Source organism: Microcaecilia unicolor, chromosome 2 (assembly GCF_901765095.1).
Source record: "Microcaecilia unicolor chromosome 2, aMicUni1.1, whole genome shotgun sequence".
In the NCBI taxonomy this organism is placed as follows: domain Eukaryota; kingdom Metazoa; phylum Chordata; class Amphibia; order Gymnophiona; family Siphonopidae; genus Microcaecilia; species Microcaecilia unicolor.
The window spans coordinates 339,900,707-339,924,082 of record NC_044032.1 but is presented as its reverse complement, the minus strand read 5'-3'; the positions used below and the strand labels follow the sequence as shown (position 1 = coordinate 339,924,082).

At 46.8% G+C, this 23,376-nt stretch overlaps 1 protein-coding gene across 8 annotated transcripts in view; it reads right to left on the bottom strand.

Annotated features, from left to right (window-relative positions):
• LOC115463679 (alpha-1,4-N-acetylglucosaminyltransferase-like) overlaps positions 1 to 23,376 on the bottom strand; it is a 105,319-nt gene that overhangs the window by 25,576 nt on the left and 56,367 nt on the right. Inside the window, exon 4 of one of the 8 annotated variants that reach the window (XM_030194398.1) lies at positions 12,233 to 12,786. The exons of the other annotated variants lie outside the window; for them this stretch is intronic. Within the exon in view, the coding sequence (XP_030050258.1) occupies positions 12,412 to 12,786 (375 nt within the window). The 3' untranslated portion in view covers positions 12,233 to 12,411. Of the gene's footprint in view, positions 1 to 12,232; positions 12,787 to 23,376 lie in introns of those variants that run through there. 8 annotated transcript variants of the gene reach the window in all.

Here is a 23,376-nt window from a genome sequence, read left to right as displayed (position 1 = left end):
CAGGTGGTACTATACTCCGGATAGGTTAAAAATGATGTATCCGGAGGCTTCCGATACATGTTGGAGATGCACATGCTATCATATATGGTGGGACTGTGCACCATTGCAGAAATTTTGGGGAGAAGTAACAAACTTACTTACTAAGGCTTTGGGGGTGGTGTTCCTGTGTGATCACAAGTGGTGTTTAATGGGCTGGGGAAACAGAAAAGGGGAAGAGAAGGCAATGTAGAATAAAACGGGTGGGCCTGGCAGCGGCGAAAACAATCATTGCTGTCAATTGGAAGCAGAAAGAGGGTCCAACTATAAGTCACTGGATACAGAAACTTAGAGTGGTATCCTCATTGGAAAAGCTGACAGACCGTCGCTGGGGGAAATTAAACACGGCGGCAGACGAATGGGTACATTTAAATGAAATCTTGGGACATAATATCTGAGCCAGGGCTGTGAACGTCAAGGAGGAGAAGGGGGATGTTTGGGTAAGGGGGAAGGGAGGGGGGTTGAAGGGAGGGGGGGGGGAGCTAAATGAGGGAAAAATCTTAAGTAGGATGGTTGTATGTTAAATGTTTGTTGACAGACAATAGGATTTAACTGTTAGACAATGACATTGTATATCTGTGCTGGTTGTACTGATTTTTCAATAAAAACTATAAATTAAAAAAAAAAGAGAAAGAAATGTGCACTTACTCTCACAGAAAACTTGTTTCGATGAGTCTTTGTCTGGCTCTGACCCCCAGCTGGTGAGCAGTGAGCTTTGCTCTGTGGGCGGGAGGTGGAGGGGGCTCCTCATCCGGCTCATCTGGGGCCTGCTCCTCTGGTAGCTGTGGCTCTTCTGGGAGGGCATGTCCTCTGCACTGGGCCAAATTGTGCAACATGCAGTAGGCCACAAAGATCTTGGCCACCTTTTGGGGGCTGTAGAGGAGCTCCCCTCTACACTGGTCCAGACAGCGAAAACGGTTCTTGAGTAGTCCAAACATCCGCTCAATGATCCCACGGGTGCTGCGATGTCTGGCGTTGTATGTCTCTTCTGACCCTGGTTGTGGGTTCACCACAGGGGTCATGAGCCATGTCCTCTGTGGGTAGCCTCAGTCACCTTTGGGGAGAAGCAGAATGAGAAAGATGAGTGTGTGTTGTTTGGAGCAGGTACCTTGTGGTGGTGGTGGTGGGGGGGGGGGGGGGGGGGGAGGGGGTTATAGTGGGTTGTGCAGGAGGTATAGTTTGGTCAGGTCCATGCTGCACTTACCTAGTAGCCATCCACCAGTGAACTCCCCTCGCTCAAACATCTGGAAGATTTCCGAATGCTGCAGGATATACGCATCGTGAGTGGACCCTGGGTAGCGGGCACACATATCTATGATCTCCCCCTGGGCATCACACACCACTTGCATATTCATGGAGTGAAATGCTTTGGGGTTTCTGTAAGTGGCCTCTCATGCCCGGGGGGGGGGGGGGGGTCTCAGTGCAACATGTGTGCAGTCTATCACACCTATGATTGAGGGGAAGTGAGCCATAGCATAGAAGGCAGTCATGTTGTTCTGCAGGGCCTGGGGGGTGCTGGGGAAGGTGATGTATTGAGAGGTGTGGGTAAGGAAAGCAGCAAGGAACTGGGTGAGACAGTTTGAAATAGAAGCCTGGGTGAGACCTGTGTTAACAGCTAGTACAGACTGGAAACTCCCAGTGGCCAGAACAGAGAGAGAGGCAGTGACTTTGAGGTGGACAGGGATGGGGTTATTCCTACGGGTCCTGGGCTGAAGGAGGGGTTGCAGCTGCTCACAAAGCTGCTGAATGGTAGCCCTATCGAACCGGAACCTTGTGAGACACTGCTGGTCAGTGAGGTCTAGGAAAGTGGTGCGGGCTCTGAACACTCGGGGCTGTGAGTACCTCCTGCGATGTGTGTCCTCTTCCTCCACCATGCAAGCCACCAGTGAATTTAGTGCCTCCATTTCCCCACCAGTGCTCAGCTCCCCCTACCGACTTCACGTGAAACAACAACAACAAACAGTACCTCACTCCGCCCACCGACAAACACGCAGTAATTGCAAGCACTCTCACTGACCCACACACAGCTGCAGCACTACAGAGGTAAGGGAATACAAATAGTAACTTGGGAACAGTGAATGGAGAGGGATAGGGGGACGGGATGGGGGAGATAGAGGAAGGAGTAGTGGTATCTGGGTTTGGGGGCTAGAAGGGGTAGGGAAAGGTCAAAAGGTAAAACACAGAAGACGCAGGTGAGGGTGAAAACATTCGGACTAGGGCACACAGACAAAGGTAACAGGTACTCAACAAACTCTCAGCCTTCTCTCTAAACAACAATTCAGCTCTCCCAACAACGATCTCACCACTCTCCAACTCCGCACAATCGCTAATGGGTCTAAAGACGATTTCGCCCTTACTCTGGTCGCTTTTATTTCAGGTCGAACTACGAACGCCCATGTCCCCGCCCATGCCAAACCATTTCGCTATCCGTTATACCTTTGAAACGTCTATCTGGTAACACCACCTCTAACACGCCCCCGAAACGCCCCTTATGACGTCGCCCATCGATGGGAGTTCGCGTGCAGAGAGCGTCTTTAAAGTCGTGTTTCGATTATTTGGTTTGGGCGCACTTTGGTCATGGAGATGCACATATGCCTTTTGGGTCGCTTTTTGGACGCCTTTGACTTTCGAAAATAAGCTGGCTAGTCAACTGCCTTAACCACTTTTTCCGGCAACGAATTCCAGAGTCTAACTATGCGTTGAGTGAAGAAAAATTTCCTCCAATTCATTTTAAATTTACTACAAGTTAGATTTATTATTTATAATCTGCCTTTATCCAGCGTGGGGAACAATCAAACATAGATAATCATAAATACAAACAACAATGACAATAAAAACAATCTTCACAAAAATTAGACCTGCAGGTATATTAAGTCAAAATGATGGCTGTCAGCCCAGTCATGATATGGCAGATGTAATAAATGCTGTTTTAACAAACATTTAAAAGCTGTCAGGATTCTCTCACATTGAATCTCCAATGGCAGTGCATTCCAATCCAGAGGACCAGCAACAGTAAAAATACTGCTTCTCATGCTTTCTAGACGGAAAGCATAAAAATCCAGTACCACTAGCCTACAAATAGTTGTAGAGTGCAGTGTGCTAGATGGAACATATTGCTGCAATCCAGAACTCAGATATAAAGAAAAGTCTTGGTACAAACACATATGAACAAGCAACAACAATTTATGTTTAATGCAATAGGCTACAGGAAGCCAATGCAATGAAATCACATAAGGGGTAACGTTCAAATTTCATCAAATCGTACAGCAATCGTGCTGCTAAATTTAGAACAATCTGCAAAGACTGAACACACAAGACTGGCAAACCCAGGTATGCAATATTGCAGTAGTCCAAACCACTCAAAATCATGGAATGCAAGACAGCCTGAAAGTCTGAACATGCTAACAAGGGAGCAACTAATTTACCAACTGTAACTTTTTTAAATTTTTTAATACATCATGTTTATTGAATTTTTATAAACCAGAAAAACAAAACCGGATGATCGCAAATAAACAACAATGAAATGAAACAACCCTAACCCCAACACATTACATTACAACACAAGATGAGATGATACTGGGAAAGTGGTGTCCAGTCCCAATTATCAACACTGTAATATGTTTAAGAGTCCACCATAATCTAGCTGTCAAAGAGTCTAGGAATAGAGCTCACACTTAAATAAAGTGAGCAATATTCTTATGAGTAGTTCCCATAACTAAGAGACGCTCCATCCAGAGCAAATGGTGCACTTTGTTTTTCCAGAGTAACAGAGGAGGAGGCTCGGGATGTATCTACTGCAACAAGAAGCTATGTTTCGCCATCAAGCAGCATTTCCGCACAAACAACACCTGCTCCTCACTGGACAATTCTAAATCATCATCTAGGTCCAGTAAACACAACTTTTCAGACCATGGCATAGTATGCTGAACAAGTCTTTCGAGATGATCCAAACATAACTTAAAGTAAGAATTTCGGACCACAGCCTGCACTTGGGATGTAAATGACAAACTAGAATCCAAGAACACGCCCAAATTACGCATCCTGAAATAGAGACTTCAGAAGGAATTTCAGCAGCATCATCAGCTGAAACAAACAATAGCTCAGTCTTACCAACATTCAAAGAAAGTCGATTATCCTTCATCCAGTTTGAAACACTATCCAAAATGGTCTGTAACTGGAGAGTCGCAGAAGGAATGTCAACTGTCAGTGAAAGAAAAAACTGGATGTCATCCACATATATGTGGTATGAGACCCTAAAAGAACTTAACAGACAATAAAAAGGTAAAAGGTATAAATTAAACAACAACACTGACAGAGACTAATCCTGTGGCACTTCGGTATGCAGCAAATAGGCCTTAGAAATTTTCAGGGCTTTTTTTGAGGGGGTACTCGGGGGTACTGAGTACCGGCACCTTTTCCAGTGTCTGCTAAAATTGACCCATGGATCCCAAGTTTTAATGAAAGAGCTCAGGCTGAACACACCAATTCTGCTTTGTCATAGATTCTGTGACTGGTTGCAGGGGGCCTGGCTATTGTGGAGTGAGTCCCTCAGTGATCACCCCACCCCTGGAGGGTGGCCTGGCATTTGAGTACCGGCACCTTTTTTGCTAGAAACATTGCACTGGAAATTCTATCCCTCACACGCACCTTGTGGCTACAGCCAGATAAAAAGGAAACAAACACATTCAAAACAGCTCTCACAAGGCCAGAACTACATAGACGCTGTAACAATATCCCATGATCCAAAGTATCAAAGGCAACAGAAATATCTTTAAAAAACACAAAAAATAACTCATGATGTAGTTAATCCAAAGTAGCCGCCACGCGTGCCTTGTGAAAACTATATTGATAAGGATCCAAAAGGGATGCTTGATCTACATACTCACTTAGCTGATAATAAACTGAGCACTCAATCACTTTTTCCAATAAAAGCAATATAGAAATAGGGCAAAAATTTGGCAACTCGCTATAGTCCAAAGCCTGAGATTTCAAAATAGGACATACAGTGGCTCTTTTCAAATCATCAGGGAGAAACCCTTCTTGCAAAGACTGATTAACAATCACAGTCAATGTATGCACAAGAAGACCATCCATCACACCCAACAGGCAAGGGTGAAAGAAAAATCACAAGAGGAGGCAGTCTTAAGACACAAATGCAAATTCACCCTTACTTCCTTTTAAATCACAGCAGCAAACATATCCCAGATGCTTTCTGCTGCTTCCAAGTCCTTCATCAATGGCTCACCAAGCGGTAGAGAGTGGAGGAGTGGCTTAGTGGTTAGAGTACTGGTCTTGACATCCAGAAGTGCCTGGTTCAAATCCCACTGCTGCTGCTTGTGATCTTGCACAAGTTACTTAACTCTCCATTGCCTCAGGTACAAACTTAGTTGTGAGTTGGGACAGGGAACTACCTAATGTACCTAAATGTAACTCACCTTGAGCTAATACTGAAAAAGGTGTGAACAAAATCCAAATAAATAAATTATATGTTGTATTGTAGACTAAACAAAACACACTAAAGCCTTCCATCTGAAACAGAGCACAAGACTCCAAATCCTCCTTTACTTGTATTAAAGAGTAAACAACAGCGTAACGCTCCTTAGGATGGTTCAGGGATTCCTGCATCTTCCCTTTGTAAAAACAAGTTTCCTCATTGGCTACAGTCAATTTCTACTCATTCAACTTAATCAAATAAGAATCCTTTGCTTCTGTATCCCCACTACTCCTCCACTCCGATTGGTGAAGCTCACATCTAAGGATCCTCAGAGCAAAAGAAAACCATGGCAAAAATGTTTTTACAAGAGCCACCATTACAGACAACTTTCAAGGGAGCCACTTGATCCAAAGCAGCACAATGTGAGCAATTTCAATGAGCCACAGCATCAGTGACCCCCATAGTACCAACATCACCCAATAATGGGGCCCAAACATTCATCAATTGGGTAGCTTCCACCTAGAAGAGGAGGAACCCCTAGAGAGGTCACTTGTAAAAGCTTGAACAACAGTAAAAAATAGTTAGTCCACACCATCGACAGGCTGGTTACAGTATCAATACCCAACCAGAGGGAATAAAAATTAAATCTAAAATGTGACCTGCTGAATGTGTGACCTGATTCACAATTTGACATAAGCCCAGAGCAGAAAGGACATCAAACAGCACAAAACTAAAATCAATACCCCGCTTTAAAGGCAAATTGTAATCATCCAAAAGTATCAATCGAGACACGTCAACAGAAAGAGTAACAAACAAGTCCAATAAAGAAGAACAATCATGTTGTAACATCATTGGCAGGCTATAAGCTAGACAGACAGCTCATCATTGTTCAATATTAAAAGATCAGCTAAATCAACATTACCAGCAATAACCCTCTGAAAATGCATAGTTTCTCCATAAATTAAGAGCAACCTTCACACTTTAAATCTCTATAAACCCAACCCTAGATAAAACCAAAAGGACAACACTGCTGAACCAATACAACATCAGAGGGCTCTAACTATGAATCAGTGACCCCAAGAATATCAATAGAATGCTGAGAGAACAAGTCAAATATTAATGAAATCTTATTTGCCACAGAACATACATTTAACAGACCTATTTGTAACATACCAGTGTCAAACATGGCCTGCTCAGACATGGTGGGAATAACAGTAAAATAACCACCCACCCGAGATCCAAAATGCCTTGAAGGGAGTGAGTCAGAATGGCCACTACCTGAAACTCCAATTCCAAACTCCCAAGGTGTGGAAAGTCCGCACAAAGGAGTGCCCTAAGGAGCTCTTTAGTCGCACTCTTTTGTCAGTCGCTTTCTCTGGCGTCACCCATGTGCTGTGGATGATGTTACCTGTAAATCAAATTTCAATGCTCAAAATTCACAAGTGGGGGTAATAATCCAAATAATCACTCAAACCCAAACACATAGAAATATATGCATGAACAACAGGAGTCTGACAGTGACTCTTTTCACACTAAGACACAGCCCAGTGACTCACTATCCTGCTTATTTTCGAAGGAGAAGGGCGCCCATCTTCCGACACAAATCGGGAGATGGGCGTCCTTCTCCTAAGGTCGCCCAAATCAGCATAATCGAAAGCCGATTTTGGGCGTCCTCAACTGCTTTCCGTCGCGGGGATGACCAAAGTTCAAGGGGGCGTGTTGGCAGTGTACCGAAGGAGGGACGGGGGTGTGGTTAACAGATGGGCGTCCTCGGCCAATAATGGAAAAAAGATGGGCGTCCCTGACGAGCATTTGGCCGACTTTACTTGGTCCATTTTTTTTCATGACCAAGCATCAAAAAGGTGCCCGAACTGAACAGATGACCACCGGAGGGAATCGGGGATGACATCCTCTAACTTCCCCAGTGGTCACTAACCACCTCCCACCCCGAAAAAAACTTCAAAAGGTTTTGTCTTTTTTTTTTTTAGTATGTCCTTCGCTATGTCTTCCTCCCTGCTATGGCAGTTGAGGATGTCCAAAACGTGGATGGTTCTGTGAGAAGGACATCCATGCCTTTGCTATGCCTCTGACACCCTCTTCATTTATTTATTAGGATTTTGGATCACAAGTAGCAGCAGTGGGGTTTGAACCAGGCATCTCTGGATTGCAAGACCAGTGCTCTAACCACTAGACCACTCTGCCACTCCTCCATGTCCCTTCCATGAAGTTTGGCCATCCCTGTGGGGCATTATGCTGGTCCCTCGGGGGGGGGGGGGGGGGGGGGGGAGGTATGTGTGTCAGCGGAGGCATAACAAAGGCGTTATTGCTGCTCCTTTGTTCAAACATTTTGGACGTCCTCAACTGCCTCCCACAAGGATGGCCAAATTTCAAGCGAGTGGAGGAGAGGCAGAGTGGTACAGTGGTTAGAGCTCTGAGCTTGCAATCTTGAGGTGGCCAGTTCAAATCCCACTGCTCCTACTTGTGATCCAACATCCAAATAAATAAATAAAGAGGGAGTTTGAGACATAATAAAGGCATGGACATCCTTCTCACGGAAACATCCACATTTTGGACACCCTCAACTGCTGTTCCCTCCTTAGGAAGGAAATCATGTGCAAATGAGCTAACAGCGAGCAGCTCATTTGCATGCGATTTCCTTCATGCATGCCCGTTCCTTTCAGGATCAGTAAGGGAAGGGCTTTTTCCATTCAGTTAGTTGGACCAGTGCACTACTAATGCTGGATCCTCCCATGACCAAATGGCTTGGATTTGGTCGTTTCTAAGATGGGCATCCTCACTTTCCATTATCGCCAAAAACCGGGGACGACCATCTCTAAGGTCAACCTAAATTTCATGATTTGGGCGTCCCTGAAACAAAAAATGGACGTCCATCTTATTTCGATAATACGGGTTGCCCCACCCCTTTACGGGGCCATCCTTAGAGATGGGTGCCCCCGTTCGATTATCCCCCTCTATATCATCATCATTACTTTCTATGTTTATAAAAATGCTGCTGATTCTTTAAAGGTTCAAGCAGCTACAAAGTAGTGTTTCTATAAACATGAGAAAGTAGTGCGTATATATATATATATATATATATACACATTAAAAATATATATACAGTGCACTCCATTTAAGTGCATGTCGGATAAGCGCATGTATCTAAGATCCTGTCATGACTTTGTCATAACAACACTGTAAGCCACATTGAGCCTGAAATAGGTGGGAAAATGTGGGGTACAAATGCAATAAAATAAATAAATAAGAGAGATTTACCCAGGGAACGGAGTTCCCGTGGAGGAATGTAGGGAGAGATGAGAGTGGAGAGGTACTGTACTGTCCAATCTTGGTCCTCATGGGTCACAATCCAGTTGGGTTTTCAGGATTTGCCCAATGAATATGCACGAGATCTCATGCATATTCATTGGGGAAATCCTGAAAACCCGTGGCGAGGGCCAATGTTGGAAACCCCTGCTGTATACTAAGGAGTTCATTTTCTACGCACTTAAGACTTACAAAGTTCCATAGATTACAAGTGCTTTGAAAATATGTCTCTATATCTCATTAAATATATAATAGTTTAATTTATACCTCTTATTGCAAAAGAAAAGGCTGGTTTCAATTAAAGAATGGTGGTTAAGTACTTCTAATTTTGGCTATTACACTGGGGTTCACAAACTTCCTCAGTACTGTAGCTCATGTGTTATTAGTCAGTCATGGAGTACTACAGCCAGCATCCTGCAACATACGCAGAATCTGTGGACCAGTAAACTGGACTACTGCTAAAACGTAAATGCAGTGCAGAATGAATTTCTGTGAAACATAAGGCCCGCATGAATGGATTTCCATGGGGAAAACAGCAGAAGTATGTGATTATCACTCACCAGTCTCAGTCTGTCACGTTTTGCTGCCCACTCTAAAGAAAGCAGAGGAGATTTAGAAATGGATGAAGCCTTTGTCTGCATCAAGGGGTTAAAAATGACCATACCTTGATAAGATAACCCCCGTCCCGATCTACATCCAAACTGGCAACTCCGTCCTGAGGAATCATGGACCAACAATGAAGAAACAACACGTGGTGGTGGATTCAGGCAGGCAGCAGCAGGTTTGCTTGCTGTTCAACGGCGACGTTTGCGCGGCCCGCGGGGGAGTGGAGGAAAATGGATACACAGACTAAAGATTATATTTAATTTTTACCTTATGAGGACTGGACTGCTGCTGGCTCTGTGGCTCACTAACTTCGTTCCAGGGTGAAGTGAGAACTCCGATTCCGAACTGGCGGTAGTAACGCCAAACAGGAAGCACCTCGAACTCCGTCCTTCGCTTCCCTACCCTCAGCGTCCGGTCCCGCCTTCCTCTGATGTCATTTCCTTTGGGCGGCGGAACGCTGAGGGCAGGGAAGCGAAGGACGGAGTCGTCGAGCTGCCTGTTTTGGTGATTTTCTACTAGCGCAGCGCTACTAGCCCCGCAACTTCCGGTAAAAACGCGACTTCCGGTAAGAAGAGTTTGGGGGGGGGGGCAATGCCCCCCTCGCCCCCCAGTCTACGCCCATGGTCGGAACAGGCGTTTTTAATTAGACCTGAAATAAAAGCGACCAGAGTAAGGGGGAAGTCGTCTTTAGACCCATTAGCGATTTTGTGGAGTTGGAGCATGGCGAGATCGTTGTTGGGAGAGAAAGCTGAATTGTTGTTTGCAGAGAAAGCTGAGAGTTTGTTGAGTACCTGTTACCTTTGTCTGTGTAATGTGGTCGGAATGTTTTCAGCCTTACCTGCCTCATTTGTGTTTTCCTTTTTCACCTTTCCCTACCTACCCATTCTAGCCCCCAAACCCAGACACCACTACTCCTTCCTCTATCTCCCCCATCCCCTCCCCCTATCCCTCTCCATTCACTGTCCCCAAGTTCATATTTCATTCCCTTACCTGTTTGTAGTCTCTGTCTCTTTGTCCTGTGTACTGCTGCACCGTGTTTGTGAAGGCTGCTTGGAGAGTGATTGGCTAGAGGGTGTGGCAGGAGTGCTTGCAGTGTGGCTCTGCTGTGTGTGACTGCATTGTTTGTCAGTGGTGGCAGAGTGAGTGTCAGCTTCTGTTTGTTCCTGCTGTGTTTCACCAAGTTAGTAGGGAGAGGTGAGCACTGGTGTCACTGCATTGCACCTGTAGTGTGAGGAAATGGAGGCACTAAATGCACAGGTGGCTTACATGTTGGAGGAAGAGGGGAGGCACCGCAGGAGTTACACACACCCCAGAGTTTTCAGGCCCCGTAGAAGTTTCCTAGATCTCACTGACCTGCAGTGTCTCACTAGGTACCGCTTTGATAGGGCTGCCATTCATCACCTTTGTGACCAGCTCCAACCCCTCCTGCAGGTCGGGACCCGTAGGAACTACCCCTTCCCTGTGCACCTAAAGATCACTTCTTCTCTCTCTTTTCTGGCCACTGGGAGTTTCCAGTCTGTCCTAGCTGTGAACACGGGTCTCACCCAGCCTTCCATTTCTAACTGCCTCACCAGTTCCTTGATGCCTTTCTTATCCACACCTCTGAGGACATCACCTTCCCCACCCCCAGGCCCTGCAGAACAACATGGCTGACTTCTACGCCGTAGCTCGCTTCCCCTTGGTCATAGGTGCCATTGACTGCACACATGTCGCACTCAGACCCCCCCCCCCCTCCGGCACGAGAGGCCACTTATAGGAACAGGAAACAGGAAAGCATTCCACTGCATGAATATGCAAGTTGTGTGTGACGCCTAGGGGGAGATTATAAACGTGTGTGCCCGATACCCAGGTTCCACCCATGACGCCTATATATTGCAGCACTCAGGAATCTTCCGCAGGTTTGACCGAGGGGAAATCAATGGCGGATGGCTCCTAGGTAAGTGCAGCATGGATCTGCCCAAACTATACTTCCTCCAACAGGCAGCCCTCAGCACTGTCTCCCTCCAGCTCACTCCACAACCAACCTCCACCTCCACAAGGTACCCGCTCCAAACAATACACACTCATCTTTCTCATCCTGCTTCTCTCCAAAGGTGATAGAGGCTGCCCACAGCGGAGTTGGCTCATGACCCCCGTAGTGCACCCAAAAAGAAGGTCAGAGGAGAACTACATCAGTAGACATCGAACCACCCGTGGCATCATCAAACACACCTTTGGACTACTTAAGAACAGGTTCCGATGTCTGGACCGTTCTGGAGGGGAGCTCCTGTACAGCCCCCAAAAGGTGGCAAAGATATTCCTGGCCTGCTCCATGCTACATAATTTGGCAATGCGCAGAGGACAGGCCCTCCCAGAAGAGCCATAGCCACCAGAGTAGCAGGCCCCAGATGAAGAGAATGAGGAGCTCTCTCCACCTCCCGCCCACAGAGCAGAGCAGAGTGCACACTAGCTGGGGGTCAGAGCCAGGCAAAGACTCATCGAGACAAGTTTTCTGTGAGAGTAAGATGACATTTATTTATATCACACAGTATTTACACACCAACACCACCACCACCACCCCCTCACACCACCATCACCCGCTCTGTGCATATTCCCCTCCCTCCAACCGTCACCCCCCAGCATGCCCCATCCCCGTCCCCTCCTACTGTGCTTCTTTGCAGCTGGTGCTACAGGGGAACTCTGTTGAGAGTCCTCTGATGAGCTCCCATTCTGCTCCTCTGTGCCCAAAAGGCAGCCTGCTGCCTCGGCTGCCCTGTGGAAGTCCGGCCACCTTGCGCTCTGTGGCTTGCCCTGCAACCTGGGCACAGGACCCAGAAGGGGAGCTGGTGTGGTGGCTGCTGGACCAGTGGCTGGGGAGGCTGAGGATCTCAAGCTCCACTTCTTAACAGGTGGTTGCTGTGCAGTGGTGGAAGTCAACGCCAGTTGCTGTTGCTGCAACAGAGCTGTATTAGGTGCTCTTAGGTCATGGCGTAGGCCCTCGATGCTCTGCTCCAGCCATTGGAGCTGCTGTATCACATCACGTTGGGCCTGTATCGCTTCCCGTTGCACCTGGAGCGCTTCCCGTTGGGACTGGAGCGCTTCCCGTTGGGGCTCCAATTTCTGGCCCCAGTAGTCTTCCATCTGCACATTCTGGCCCAGCAATTGTGTGGCGAGGTGCAGTAGCTACCTCCTCTGGCTGGATGGCCTCTGCTGAGAAGGTGCCTCCCCTTCTGCATCGTCAGCAAAGGCTGCGGGTGGTGGAGGGAGAGCCTCTGCTGCTGCTGGGTTCTGTGGTTCCACCCTATGGTCCTGTGTGGTGTCTTGTGCCGGCCCACTGGTTTGCTGCTTTGTGTGCTGGGGCTGGTGGCCACTAGGGCCAGCTTCTTCCTCCGACTGCCTGTCATCACCTGCTTAGCAAAAGGGGAGGAAGTGTGTTTATCAAAATAACCCGCTTTTGTTTTTCAGCATTCATATACATAGCCCCACACGCAAATACCCAGCAAAGAGATGGTGAGGAATAGGATCTGCAGGCAAGCCACAGATGTCATTGTACATGGTACAGAGCTGGAGACAAGGAGCGCAGTGTACTACAGAGACTGATGTGCAAGAGAGCCACACAGGCAGGTGGGTAGACATAGAAATGTGGAAGGAGTGCAGAGGACACAGTGGCTACAGTACAGAGGTGTGGGAAGGAGATATGCAGAGTTTGGTGATGGGGAAGGCCTGCAAAGCTGTGAAATAGTGCTAACCTACACACAGTTTAATTATTTTATTTAGATTTATATTTTAACTATATTACTTACATATATTATATACATTGCTAGAAACCCTCCACTCTCCCCCTCCCCCCTCCCTCCCTGTTACTCCCTGTGTCATGATCTGTAATGAATAGTGATTTCCCTACTGAGGAGCACCACACCGTTCCCCACTTGTGCAAAACAGACTGTAGTCCAGCACAACAGATACCCCAGCTTCCTAATGGTGAACCTACCTGAGCCCTCAGGCTGTGCTGATGTGTCAAGGGATCCAATGCCATGGATCCCCTCCTGGGGCAAGAGCCCATGAATGATGCGCTCAATGGGGGTCAAGTTAGTGGTGTCATCTGCTTGGGGGTTGGCACCAGCCTACCTCCTAACATCTTGCCTCAGCCGGCGCCACTTTTGTTTGCAGTCTTCCACATTCCTGCCACAGTGGAAGACCGCATTGAGCCGGTCTCTTACTGCTTCCCATCAGTGGCGTAGCCAGACCTGACATTTTGGGTGGGCCCATAGCTAACATGGGTGGGCACTATGTATATAGGTTATGAGTAGCCTTTCTTGGGATACATACAGAACATAGCTAGAATGTTTCCTCTAACAGCTTTCCATAGGAAAAATGTATTCAAATTCTGATAGCACCTCAATAATAGCAACACAAAATCCCTTCACTGCCAGGTACTTTGTGAAGTAACACTATATCCTGCAAAGAAGCTTCTTAGAGCCTATGCTGCAAACCTTAACACCAATTCTGAATAGGAATACCAGTAACAGTACCTTTAAAAAGGCAGCAGTGAATATAACAGCAATACACATCCCATTGGAATAGCCAGACAAGTCATAGATCCTCACACAAACCACATGCCAGCAGAATCTCTCACCTGCTTGGTCACAGGTAGAACACAGACCAACCTTATCAATTACAAAATAAAGGACCAAAAATTTAAATTTGTCCTGTAGTCCTTCCTTTCCCTACCCCCCCTCCCATCCATCCCATTGGCCCAGCATCAGCCCTCCCCTGCTCTCCCCTACTTCCCCATCCATCCACATAGCCCAGCATCAGCCTTTCCCTTCCTCACCATCCTTCCCATAGCTAGGCATCAGCCCTATCCTACTCTCACCCCTACCTATAGCCTCAGCCCTGTCCTACTTCTACCCCTCCCCCACCCTGAAGCACACCAGCATTAAATATAAAACATTTTGGGTTTTTAAATGTCCTTTGCACTGTAGAGTCTACCCACACCCAGAAAACTGCCTACATTAAATACAAAACTTGTTTTTTTATTTTAACCTGGGCACTGTAGAGCCCACCCCCACCCAGAAACTCGCCTTTATTAAAATTTATAGTTGGTGGGTTTCTGGGTGAAGGTGGGCCCTTCACTGAGGAGCACGGGGGGGGGGGGGGGGGGGGGGGGAATGCAAGGCAGGCGACCATACTCATTTTGCAAGGCGATCCTACCTAGTATTTCTTTCCTTCGTTGAGTGTGGGGTTGATTGGTATAAACTCATTCAAAATGCTCCCTAATTACTCTGTTGCCCATGCCTTCCTGCTGGATCCACCAGCACACTACCCCGTCACACTTCTGTCGCCACCAGTATAGCGCACATAATTAGGGCTGGGCTTTTATATAACTTTTGCATACCTAAGAGGTGGTACCAAGGCAGTGGTGTGCTGGTAAATTTTTTAACAGGCTCTCTCCCCGGGTATAGCCTGCAATTTTTTTTGTTGGGGGGGGGGCGCAGAGGCCCCAGTCTACCTCTGCGCCCCCCAAATTGCAAGGCTGGCTAAACCCAGAGAGAGAGCCTGGGAGGGGGCAATGCATTACTCTCTCCAGAAAAAAAGAAAGATTTTAAATGCTCCCTGGTTCCAATCTAATTCATGTTTAATGTGGGATAAAATACCAAAAATAAGTAGATAGAAACTCTGAATGTTGAGCACCTGATTCTCATAATATGATGTCTGTTTTAGTGGACCTTTTAGCAGGAGAAAAAAAATATCTGCAAGTATATAACACATGCTAGGGTGTCCCTGTAACCAGCCCCTCCCTCCAAATGACACACTAATTACGATTTATAACAAATTACTACTCTACCTATAAAAAGTTATACTTTCTCTAGTACATCCGTATGCTGCAGCAGCTGGCTGGTATGTCTTAAAATATAAATAAAATTAAATAAAAATGCTACCAACAATTAAACAATGTGGAAGCAGCAGCTCTTATTCAATCCAATCTGCTCCGGCTCCCTCCACCCTCCATCCCAGACTCACACTTTCTGTGGCTCCTCCGACTTCGTCCTCTCTGGTGGCACTGCAGGTCCCTCTCTCCTGATGATCTGCTCTCTCTGACAATAAGAGCAGATCGGGAGCGGACCCGCCACCACAGACACCTTCCATCTGGGCTTCGCCGTCTGTCTCCGCGCTGCAGCACAGCCAAGAGGACCAGGCCAAAAAAGCTGTGATCAAGGGGGCACACCGGCAAGTTGAGAAAGCGCGCAAGCGAGCACACACGCACTCGGCCGCTGCGCGATCAGTTTTTTTTTTAAAGCAGTGCTGCGGGACCCGCGGGTATACATCGGCAGGGAACAGGCTACTTCAGCCAATCCCAGGAGCCTTCCTTCAGCTTGTCCCACCCCGGAGGGTTGAAGAGAGGCCCCGGGATTGGCTGAAACAGCCTGTTCCCTGCCGACGTTTACCATTCTGACCCGGATTTAAAAATGAAGCAAGGCACAGGTGGGAGAGGTGCTGTTTTTGCTGCCAGTACCGGCGCAGCAGAACTGACAAGCGCCTGCCTATCTAGCACCCCTAGAAGATCCTCCTGATTGGGTGGGCCTGAACTGAGATTGGGTGGGCCTGGGCCCACCCAGGCCCACCCGTAGCTACGCCCCTGCTTCCCATTCTCGCTACTTTGTTGTAGCAGCTAGCCTCTGGCCCGTGGGAGCAAACAGATGCATGTGCCTCCTCTGGATTTCTTGAACCAGCAGTTCAATTTCAGGGTTGGTGAAATTACCCTTGCTGGTGGGTGCTTGCTTTGGTGCCATTGTACCAATGTGATGCAAAGAATCAAAAATACAGAGAAGGGCACTTAAATACGCTCTCAGGAGCACGCCCAGGAGACAGCAAAATGGCGGAGGCAGGCGCCCCTGACTCACCATCGCCCAGCTCACTGTGGGCCGCCGAAATCACGGAAGAAGTGAAGGCGGCGGTGGAACAAACAGTAGGACAGAAACTGCAACAGATCCTAGACAAGCTGGACGGGATGGAGGAGAGGCAGGCCACGTTGGTCACAGAGCTCCACGAGGCACAGCAGCGGTTGGGACAAGCAGAGGAAGAGATCCGGAAGGTGGTGGAGGAGCGCCCGAAAATAATCGGCAGGTTGGAAGAAGTGGAGGCGAGACTGGAAGATCTGGAAAACCGCTCGCGGCGGAACAACCTGAGACTGGTTGGTTTGCCAGAAAATGTGTCGGAACGGAACCTCGCCACGTTCCTGGAAAAATGGCTGCCGGAAGCGGTGGAGAAACAAGGCCTCGTCGGCAACCTGAAAATTGAGAGAGCTCATAGATTGGGGGCCCGGAGAGAAAATTCTGACAGACCACGGGTAGCAATACTAAAGATACTGAACTATGCGCACAAAGCAGAGATCTTACAAAGCCTAAGAGCCGGGAAGCAGCTACAATATCAAGGCAAGAAAGTGCTGTGCTTTCAAGACTACTCAATGAAGGTTTCTGCAGCAAGAAGAGAATTCGGGCCCATCTGTACCAAATTGTTTGGTCATAAATACAGATTCAGCCTCCTTTATCCAGCGCGGTTGAAGGTGATTAACAACGGACAAGTGATGTACTTTGATAAAGTGCGGGAGGCTGAAGAATATGTTGACAAATTAATAAACGTAGCAATGAAAGGTCCAAAAGTTTCCACAGAAGTTCAACACAAGAGAGAAGCAAGTGGAAACAACGTTTCAAGAGATCAAACCAGGATCAGGGTTGAGATGCTCCAAAAAACTTTATTGAGGGTCCTCAATAAAGTTTTTTGGAGCATCTCAACCCTGATCCTGGTTTGATCTCTTGAAACGTTGTTTCCACTTGCTTCTCTCTTGTGACAAATTAATAAAAACAGGAGGCGGTGAACAAGAAGGGAATACTGGCTGAAAGAGTTAGACCCTGCAGAACCAGACGGAGATGACGTTAAACCCACACTAATAGAAGGCTGGAGAAGGTTACCAGAGGGATGTTGCACATGTTGGTGCCGGTTTTGAAGTTGAGACTCGTATGACTTTTCAAATAATGAAAAATTGGTATAGGTGATAAGGACACACAAGGGGATGGAGCCCTAAGCGCAGAAGGAGAGTGTCCTAATCCTGGGGACACGGAAGTCGTACTGCCTTAGGGCATGTTTGGGGTAAAGTATGTAAGAGGGATTAAAGAAGGGATGGGGGTGGGAGGAGAGGGGGAGGGAGGGTCGGGCAGAAATAAGGGGAATGGGCAGGGGGGGATAAAAGGAAGTGTCGAATGTGGACGAATGAGATGTATGAATGTTGGGACCGGATGAGGAGCAGTAGGAATGGTGAGAAAAAGAAAATATGCTGGCTGGGAAGCTTGGGAGGTGGAGGCTGGGACATCTCTCGAGTGATTAAAAGTTGGAAACGGAAGGTGGAGGATCAAGCAAATATTGAGAGGTGTCAGACATAAAGATTATAACATGGAATGTTGGGGGTATACATTCCCCAATAAAGAGACACAAAATTTTAAAAGTACTAAATGATCAAAAAACAACAATAGCCCTCTTACAAGAAACACACTTAACGCGAGAAGAGCATGGCAAATTGAAGAGTTGGTGGGTGGGTGAAATCATGGAGGCCCCAGCAGTGGATGGGAAAGGTGGGGTTATAATCCTGATACGCAAGGGATTACATGTGAAAATTAAAAAGCAAATCAAGGACGAGGGAGGGCGGTATGTCCTGGTGGCTCTAGAAATAGAGAGGCAGCCTTTATTACTATGCAACATATATGCGCCTAATAACTTTGAGAAATCATTCTATAAACAGCTTTTGCATAAAGTGCGGAACATGGGAGAGGGTCCTATTATAATGGGGGGCGATTTTAATGAGGTACGAGAGCCAAGAATGGATAGATCTAATCCGACTGGACGGGAGCTCTCCAGGAGCCAGAGGGGTCTGGGGTTGTTGGAGGAGGCCCTGGAGTTAGTGGATGTATGGAGAACCCTAAATCCATTAGAACGAGACTATACACACTTGTCCAGGGCCCAAGCCACGTTATCACGCATTGACTACATAATGATCGCACGGGAGATGTTAACACACGTAAGGGGGACCAGGATTGGGCCAATAGTGGTTTCCGACCACGCTTGGGTATCAGTAGACTTGAGGCTGGAAAGAGAGTCACAGGGAACCTTCCCATGGCGATTTCCTACCTACCTATACAGGGATTGTAAGTTTCATTCGCAACTACTGAACAGGTGGGCACAATACCAGAAGGAGATTGAAGTGCACAGGGAGGACCCGGTCCTCTTCTGGGAGGCCGCTAAAGCGGTTCTCCGAGGGGAAATAATAGCCTATAACAGTTTTCAGAAGAAGGCGCGGAAACGGGAGGTGTTAGGATGGGAACGGAGGGTGGTAGCATTACGGAGACAATATGGCCATAATCAGACGATAGAATTGCGGGCTAGGTTGCTAGAGGCGCAGCAAACCCTCAATGAGCTATTACAACAACAGGCCCAGAAATCAGCAGTGTATTATAAATATCAACTGTATAAATTTGCCAATAAGGGAGGGAAATTCTTGGCGAACTTAATAAATAAGCAGGTGGGCTCCAGGAAAGTGATTACACTGGTGAACAGACAAAAAGAATTGAAACATAAAGATAATGAAATAGCAGAGATCTTTAAACACTTTTATGAAGAGTTATATAAACCACAAGATGAAATAGTGAAACCTAGCGCAACATACCTTAGAAGTGTTGATGTACCAGGGGTGCAGGCTGATGATTTAAAGATTTTGAACGCTGCAATAACCGCAGATGAGGTAGACTGGGTATTAAAACAAAGCCCTCTTGGAAAGGCACCAGGCCCGGATGGGCTTTGTAATGAATTTTACAAAATACTCCGGCCGGAAATCGGACACACAATTTCAGAGGTATTTAATTCGGTGATTGAGCGTAGACAAATGCCTAGCCACTTGAATCGAGCTAACATAACGGTCATTCTGAAACCGGGCAAGCAGGCACATTTACCAGAGTCGTACAGGCCTATATCCCTGCTAAACTCAGAAACAAAATTCATGGCAAAGATATTGGCGAATCGACTGGCTCGATTTTTGCCGGATTTGCTAGAGGAGTCACAAGTGGGCTTTGTGAAAGACCGGAAAGTAGTTAAAAATCTGAGACGGATAATAGGGGCATTAGAGAGAGTGAAGAGTGAGGGCTTGCAAACCATGTTAATTAGCTTTGATGCCGAGAAGGCCTTTGATAGAGTGGACTGGGGCTTCATGTTTGCGACACTAAGGGCATATGGCATAAAGGGGTTCTTTGCACAGGCCATAGAGACGTTGTATGAGGATCCCAGGGCGAGAGTCAATGTAAACGGGCTGTGCTCAGAATGGTTTAATATAGGCAGGGGAACAAGGCAGGGCTGCCCACTTTCACCACTTCTATTCGTGTTGACTCTGGATCCATTACTGCGAGAAATAAAAAACAATGTAGATATCAGGGGAGTACGAATACAAGACCAGGAGTTCAAAACTGCAGCCTTCGCGGATGATTTACTGGTGTTGCTTACGGAGCCCCGTGGGTCATTGGAGAGGTTGATGGAGAGCCTACAAGAATATGGGGACTTCTCGGGGTTCAAGTTGAACCTAGAGAAGTCAGAGGCCCTGGCACACGAGGGAATAGGACAAGAGGTATGGAGTCAGACAAAGTTACGTCAAGCAAAAACGACATTTGGATACCTGGGGATCAACATGCCAATAGACCCAACACAATTATATAAAACCAATGTCCCAGGCTTGCTTAGAGAAACTAAGACACAATTGGAAAGATGGATGTCATTACCGCTGTCATTGATGGGCAGGATACACTTGTATAGGATGATTATATTCCCAAAATGGTTATATGTACTACAGACTCTGCCAATTAAATTGTTGATTAAAGATCTGAGGGCCCTACAGAGACACGTAGCACGATTTTGCTGGGCGGGGAAAAAATCAAAAATGAGGTGGCAACATGTATATGGGACGCAGGTTGGAGGTGGGTTGGGCATGCCTGATATGAAGGATTATAACCATGCCTGTCTGATAAGGCATGTGAAAGACTGGGTCCTGGACACATCCACATATACTGATATGAAGTGGGAACAAGCATATTTCCAACCATGGTCCCTGAATTGTTTATTACACTTGGGGGGGAAGAAGCTGCCACCACTGGTGAAAAATAGTGTGTTGTTGCGGCCCTTGAGACAAATTTGGAGAGTGCTATTGGGCCATTGGGGGCAGAATCCGGAAACCAGTGTGCTATTGTCCATAACGGGCAATGTAGAATTCCCAGCAGGAAGAGAAAACCGAGTTTTTAGGGATCTGGAGAGGCAGGGGGTAACGCTGCTGGAGGGTTTTCTCCAGTCGGATGGATCATTGTTATCCTACGAGGAATTTGAAAGAAGATGCGCGGGAGGCCCAATGACTAGGATGGCATATTTACAGTTGGCACATTATCATAGAGGATTGCCCCGATCAGCACTCACATTGGAGTTTGGGGGGAAAGTTCGGGACTTCCTAAGAGGGGATGCAGTGGGACAAACTTCCATATCCTGGTTTCATAAAGCATTAGGAGAATTCAAATCTAAAAAGAATATAGGTGAAGTAGTGAGGAGGTGGGAACAAGAGGTGGGGGGCACTATAGCAGAAGAGAGGGTGATGGCGGCACTTAAAGGGGCTACAGGGATAGTACATAGTGCGGAGTTGCAGGAATGCCAATTTAGAACAATACATAGGGCATATTTCTCGGGCAAACAAGCATGGCATGCAGGGGTGGAAGGGGCAGATAAATGTCAAAAGTGTGGAGAAGGAATGCCCTCTTTGGCACATGGGATGTGGCAGTGTAGACCCATTTGGAGGTTCTGGACGGCTCTTGCTAGGTTTGTTTCAGGGACTTTGGGATTTAGGGTACAACTCACATTTGAGCGGATAATGTTTAGTTCATCCTTGGTGTGGATAACAGGGACGAGGGAAGAGAAGATATTTCTAAGTAAATCCTGTATTCTGGGGAAAAAATGTATACTGAATCACTGGCTGATGGACATACCGCCCTCATACTGGTATTGGAGGAATAAACTACATGCGCTTATGCTCTGGGAGGCAAAAGGTGCTCGATACACGCCAAAACGTAGGCAGCAGTTTATTAAAATATGGAAAGCATATTTGAATGTTATAGCTCCTAAAGTTAGAAGCCAGGTTTTGAATGAGTTGGGATGAATGGAGAATGAATGGAGGGGAAGGGGGGGGATGGTAGTACTCAAGGGGTTTGGGGGGAGGGAGGGGGGAGAGATTGTGTCGGGCTGCCGGAAGGAGTAGGATTAACATGAACCCTTTATTGGTCTTAAAACGAAACATTGGTCTAATGCAAATGTATATGATATATTCATTCCCCCCCAATCTTTACATATGGAAACAAGGAACACAAAACGGGGGTAGGCTACCCTAATCGGAGCACGGTTACCATTACACTTGAAATAAGACAGTACATGTTGGAAAGATGTACTAAAAGGCTCCAAAAGTATGTGACTGGAGCTAACAATGCAATGTGGTTGGCATCTGTTTGACCCTTACAGATTCCCGAACCTAGAATTTAGCGTTTGTATTGTAACTATTGAACCATCTAAGAGTTATTGCTGAAATCAGATACAAAGCATAGTGGGATAGAGAGGGGGGAAGGTACATAAGGTTAAAAGACTGATGATTGTAAATAAGAGTGTTTATTTGTTGTTTCACCATTGTGACTGTAACATTATTGCATATACATCCTTATGCTAAGGTGGAAAGTACTTCTTGCTTTGTCATCAATAAAAACCGTTGAAACATAAATACGCTCTCAGGGATGCCCATGTGAGAATGAGATGGGCGTTTCTGAGACGGGCAGCCTAATTTCGATTATTGACAAAATCCTTAAACGCCCCCAGCTTCTTCGCCGAGATGGTCGGCCTAATTTTGATTATAGGCAGGGACTATGGGCGGCCCCAGCTGCTCTGTGTTTTCGGTGTCCTCATTTCGATTAAGGGTGATAATGATAAACATCCGCAGCTGCTCTTCCCATTTGGAAGTTTGCATTTGCTTTATTGGCGCCTCTTTAAAACAGCTTTCTCTGTCTTGCACTTTAGAGGTATTTCTTTACATTATGGGGTGGTATTTCAAAGCGTTTTAGCTCCAGTTATAGTAAACCTTGTTTTTCCCACTGTATGCTTTTGTACACCTGTTTGTTCTTGGTTTTGTTTTGGTTTTTTTTTTTTTTTTGGGGGGGGGGGGACTTTTTTTTGCCAGTTCTTGAAAGATAACTGGTGTGTGGGTTTTGTTTCAGACTGGGTGTTAGCTGGTAGCTTAGCATATACTCTGCATTTTCTACATCTGACCAACTCTCTATTCTCTACCCTCCAGGAGCTCCTTGGTCTGTGTGATGTGCTCCCTCACTGCCCCCCATTCTCTCTCTCCTTTGTTGAAGCAGGCAGCCTCTGGTCCCTTGGAGCCAACAGATTCTTGTACCACAAGTTCAAGGTAAGCTCATACCTCTCAGCCACCTCTTCCCTTTCTGCTATGTAGGTGCTAAACAAACACTTCTTGCATCTTGCAGGACAGCTGGTCAAGAAGATTGCAAGAGACAGCAGTGGACTGTAATATACTGGACTCTGAGAGCCATGATTGTTTCTACCCAATTCATTGTACAGATGACTTGTTCTCTATTGGGCACACTCAGTTGTGGGGTGGGGGAGGGGAAGAGGCCCTGAGAATGGATGTATGCATCCCTCATGGTCAAGGGTTCCCCATTCTCTCTATGTTCTCTGTATTCAAATCTTACCTCTATTTTCACCAGTTTCATGGGCATCCACAGCTGATAGTTTTTCTCCCGCTTTGCACCTCATGTGTCTCCCTGCTAGGTTCCATCCTTCTTTATATGGTGAACCCCAGTCCCCTGTTATGAAGTGCCCACCCATTCTTAGGGTTGTTAGGGGTGGGGAGGGGGGGAAGC